Here is a 5,331-nt window from a genome sequence, read left to right on the forward strand (position 1 = left end):
TGAAACTGAGAAGCAGAACACATTTTAGGATTGAGGGAGACAGTGGATAACTTTACTTCTCCCCATCTCTCTTTCTTGTTACTTTCTATTGTCCCACAATGTTACAGATACACTTCATTTATTTGTTTATTTTGGCTCTTCTTTTTTCCACATTATTTGTGTTTTTTCACCACCTTTGATGCATCTTTTCAATCCTCTCGCTCTAATCCTTTGGGCTAACAAGGGCCAGTGTTTGCCTCTGAATGGCCCAACATCTGTGCTGAATCAGAGGATTTAAAAATGGCTTTAAGACCTGAGTTTAAAACCACCACACACACATAAATATTAAACACTAAACACAATCTGTGAAAATGCTATGCATGAGACTGCAGTACTTTGGTTAAATATTAGCTATCTATTTTAAAAAAATTATTCATAGCCATATACTTTTTCTAAACACTGTTATATTATATAATGCAACCGATTATACATTCACTTAATTTACACTGACATCACATTTGATGATCTGCTATGCAATGACATGTATGCAGTGACCTATTAAAGTAGGCTTGATACTGGCACTTTTAGTTCTATCATTGGACTCATAACACGTTACTTATGTAGATTTATTAGTTAAAGTCTATTAGTATCTGTAAATATGTGAAAGTAAGTGAGAGGAGACCTTCCTTAAGGTGGTTTGTGTTCAGTGGCTCTGCGGGGGAGGTGCTGCTCTGATTAATTTGGAAACGTGATAGTGTGAAACTCTCATTACCTTTCGGAGTAATTGCATTTTACGCGGAGCAAATGGGTGAGGCGGCTGAAAATTACTAACAAGCAGATGTTAGTGAAGGAAGACAAGACTTCAGCAGCCTGTTTGCTTTCATGGAGCTCAATCTGGGGTTGAAATTACTATTACACTGACTGCTGCTGGGTGGGTGCAATACTGAAACTTTTTTAATTGAAACTTTAAAAATAACCTATGCAGATTTGTTGATGTGCATGAGCCATTTTTGTTTGATTTAAATCATTCGATGTTATTAAACTGCCCAAAATGCATCCAGGATAAAGCGGCAAATAAAAAAATGTAAATGAAACCGTAAAAAAAAAAATATATATATATTTATTATCTTATAATATAATCTTATAATAATCAGCTAACGTTTATCCATATAAAATAAAAATGACCCTCTTTGTTGTAAAACAAAAAATAATATAACGAATTATAATAATATAATATAATAAATTTTAAAACAGATAGACAAATAAACAAGTGGCAAATATGAATATTCAAAAGCCAGCTTCACTCCATATCGTTCCAGCTCAAAAATCCCTTGGAAAATATTGCAACAGAAAGAGCAATCTGCCATCCAGCTGCTGTCGTTTAGTTATGTATTCCACCTAATACTCCTTTATTTATTCTCTCCATCTCGCAGCTCCTTTTTTTCGGTGCATATTTTGTGTAGTGCAAGACTTCAAATGCGTTTCCTGCATTCTAAATAAATGACCCCCTCCTTGAGGCTTAAAAACATGAAGGTTATCTCATTTTTTCCAGAATGAAGTGAATATGCTTCATAAAAGTTAATAAGAAAATCTACAAGGTTTGGAAAGCTGCCCACAGCAGCAGAATCACTGGCTGACAGGTAAAGGTGTTCTCAGGTGACACAGAAGTGAAGTGAAGAAATGAAGGCGAGTAGAGCTTGATGTCACCTAGATGTGCCAAATTTATATTTTGTCTCAATCTGTGTCGGAACTTAATCAATGATTACTGGGTTATGATAAACAAATGTATCATTTTAACGCAATCGAACGCATGAAGGCTCAAAAGTTGAGCAAAAATTCGTTTAATTGGGTAGATTAGAATGATCAATAGCTACATTATTTTCTTTATCTCTGTTTTTGTTAATTAAAAAGAAACTCGGTATTCAGTTGCAGCTTAATTAATTTGCCTATATACATACTTTTAAAAAATACAGGATAATGTGTAAATCATTCAGTTGGGATAAATCATGAATATATCCTTGTTCATAAAAATAATTCTTAAATAAAAAATAGATTTATAGAATTTATCAAGCGCTAGTTGTTACTAATGAAAATATTGCTGGCCTAAAATAAAAAATAAAATATAAACCTCAATAAAAAAAATATTAAACTATAGCCTATTATAAACGATATTATCTAAAATAAAAACAGACTGTGGTTTTGGGTCTGTTTATAAGCTCGAAGCAAGTTATTGAATATTCTCAGCCTTTTTAGACTATCTTTGTTCCAGTTTACAATAAGTAAACGGTGTCGGTCTGAGCATTGTCTGTTTGTTCTTTGCACAAGCTATTTGTTTCCGAGAATAGACTACCACTTTTTTTCGTCAAATCAACTGCGCTGTAATTTATTTTTCTTTCTCAACATTTTTGACGTGTTGAGGATAGATAGATAGATAGATAGATAGATAGATAGATAGATAGATAGATAGATAGATAGATAGATAGATAGATAGATAGATAGATAGATAGATAGATAGATAGATAGATAGATAGATAGATAGATAGATAGATAGTCTTTGTTCATTTTGTTTCTCCTTGCTGTCCCTTTCATGTTGGAGGAACTATTTATAACCTGTGTCAATTTGTATATTCAAAAAATAATAATTAGGTTAATTGAGCACAAACAAGCAAATAAATGCATCATTTTAAAACATTTATTTTACAGTTAGGACTCAAACATTCACTGCACATTAATTTGAAAATACCATCAAAATAAGTAAATAAATATCATTTTACACTTTATTATAAAAAATAAAAGTTGATCATTCTTCGCATCGGCCATGACGGGAAAGCTTGTGCTGAAAGAACAGATAAAAATAAAGATGGAAAGACAGAAAATCAAAGGGAGACATAGGAAGAGATAAAGACAGAGCAAGAAAAACAGTGCAGGAACGAACAGGTGCATCTCTCCTGTTACAGACAGCGCTTGGCAAACGAATTCTGACCCCAAACATAAACTGGGGAAGGTAATATAAAATCTCTCAAACTGTACAAATGCTATCTACATATTTACACAGTGCAGTCCATTAAGTTTTCCAAAGCTATAGGACTTTTTAATGTAGAATTTCGTATAATATGAATGGCTCATTAAACTATTTAGCCCTCTTTAACTGCAGCATGAATTGTAAGTTTTAATTTATTCTTAATTGAATGCTATAAATCTGTTTCGTATTAAGCTTATTTTGTAAATAGCAGTCCAGTGTCTGAAGGCTAAAAAGAGTAAGGTATGCCATTTTCACAAACTTTATACACAGAAATGCACATGGATAGTAAACCTAATACCTCTAAAGTGTTAGAAAACTATGTTAGTGGCTTTGATCCATTTTCTTCGATTCAGAACTATTTGTGCTTTCCAAAAACAAATTGTTCAGCCATAAACTGATAAACACGAGATAATACAGCTTTATTATATAAAAGTCTATGGTTGTGCCTCAAAGTTTTTTTTAAATCAAAGTTCAGTACTTCATTTTGAGTCACTGGTCAGTCGTGGCATGCTGACGGTGCTCATACCGGACACGTGAGGCGGAGGAACCTGGCACATGCTGCATGGACACGGGATCCCCGCACCCCAGTGCTGGAAACCAGCGCCGACTGATGGTGCCTTGAGGAGTCCGTGATGCGGCCTGATGGCTGAGAGACCCGGGCCGGAGAGAGATGCGGCGGTGGAGACTGCTGGTGGAAGCAGAGGATGGTGCACCGGGTGAGACGAATGCGAGACAGCGGCGGGGTGACCCGGTAACGGAGCGCCCGCCGCGTGCGTAAGGGCGCCACAACTGGACGGGTGGAAGCCGGTGTGATGACCCCCGCTCCCTCCTCCGTAGATCTCGCTCACGAGCCGTTTCATCTCCTCCAGCGAGTTGCTCAGCATAAGGATGTAGTTGCGCGCGAGCAGCAGGGTGGCTATTTTGGAGAGCTTGCGCACGGATGGCCCATGGGCATAGGGCATGACCTCTCGGAGCCCGTCCATGGCGATGTTGAGGTCGTGCATGCGTTTTCTCTCGCGGCTGTTGATCTTGAGGCGCATGTTCTGCAGCTCGGACTCGGATAGAAGTTTACGGTCCTTTTTGGAGAGCATCTTCAGAGACATCGCGTCCTCGTCGGCGCTGGAGACGCCCTGCAGGTCTGCGCCTCTTAACTCTGGAGGAGAATCGCTCTGCGTGGAGGAGACGGCGCCGGAGAAACCCACGGACTTCTTGACAGCGGACAGGAAGAGATCGTCGCCTTCAGGAGAAGAAGGTCTACTGGACACTCGGCTCGTGTCGGAGTCCATGGTGTTCAGTCCGCTCTCAGATTCTCGCAGATTTCAATATTCCTTTAAAAAAGGGAATGGTTAAAAACTAAAACTTAAAAATGTAATACGAAAATAAAAACGAAAATTAAAAAAATAATTAATACGGTTTGATTAAATGCAGTAGCCTACAACAGATTTAAAGTCCTAATATGTGCTAGAGATTCTTAATAACTCACTAACTCAATAAGTTTACAAAAAGTAAAGCTGTAAAGTTTGTTACACAGTTTTCCAGTTCAGCAAACTATAAGAATAAAATGATGACAAAAAAGTTAGCGATTATCTAATATAGGCTATCAAAATAGTAACATATAATAAATTACTAACGCGGGCCTTTACTGGTGTACATATCTTTTATACTTTTATACAAATTAATCAATATTTTCTATATATTCAGACTTACCGGTAGCAGGTGCAAGCGCGTGCTTGTGTGTGGCTTTGCAGAATTCACTCGTTATTCCAGTTCACTCGTGCACTGTTTGTGTTTGGCACGCCCGAGAGTTACGAGGGCTATTTTATAGTAGGTCCCTCCTCCCCATCACCCGGGCCAAGTCACCGGGACAATGTCAACGCTTTTCCGACAGCCCGTCAAGAACCAATGAGCTCCAGTGGGTGGGGGTCCTAAAACCTGATGTCATTGCAAAAAAAACTGAGGCTTCATTAAATGCATTAGCCACACTTCGCATATGGTGCATCCTCACAGAACATCGTTGGGTTTGGATTTCAGAGAGTGGGTTGAACAAACTGTGCAGACTGTCCTTAAGTTACGTTATTAAGTTATCTGATGCATGCATGAACAAATAAAAACTTAAGAGAACTTTGTTTGATAATGTAGACTAATTAACTTTCCTAACTCTAAATGCACTGCATGAGCACGTTTGACACCGAAATAAAATAAACCGATCTTTTTTTTTGTTCTTTTTTTAATTAATAGGCTACTACATAGGCTATATGTAGTACATATAATATATATAGGCTATATAATAATTAATCATTTCAAAAACGATGTAATATGTATATATATAT

At 37.2% G+C, this 5,331-nt stretch overlaps 1 protein-coding gene across 1 annotated transcript; it reads right to left on the reverse strand.

The window, feature by feature from the left end:
- Positions 1 to 2,657: 2,657 nt before the first annotated feature.
- On the reverse strand, positions 2,658 to 4,792 carry LOC306875775 (oligodendrocyte transcription factor 2-like). The gene is made up of 2 exons (XM_079426502.1): positions 4,709 to 4,792; positions 2,658 to 4,329 (listed from the first exon to the last, which is right to left on the reverse strand). Exon 2 carries the CDS (start codon positions 4,285 to 4,287, stop codon positions 3,481 to 3,483), a length of 807 nt encoding a protein of 268 aa, XP_079282628.1. The 5' UTR covers positions 4,288 to 4,329; positions 4,709 to 4,792; the 3' UTR covers positions 2,658 to 3,480.
- Between the last annotated feature and the right edge of the window lie 539 nt (positions 4,793 to 5,331).

The sequence above is a fragment of the Barbus barbus genome (assembly GCF_936440315.1).
Source record: "Barbus barbus genome assembly, chromosome: 10".
Taxonomy (NCBI): domain Eukaryota; kingdom Metazoa; phylum Chordata; class Actinopteri; order Cypriniformes; family Cyprinidae; genus Barbus; species Barbus barbus.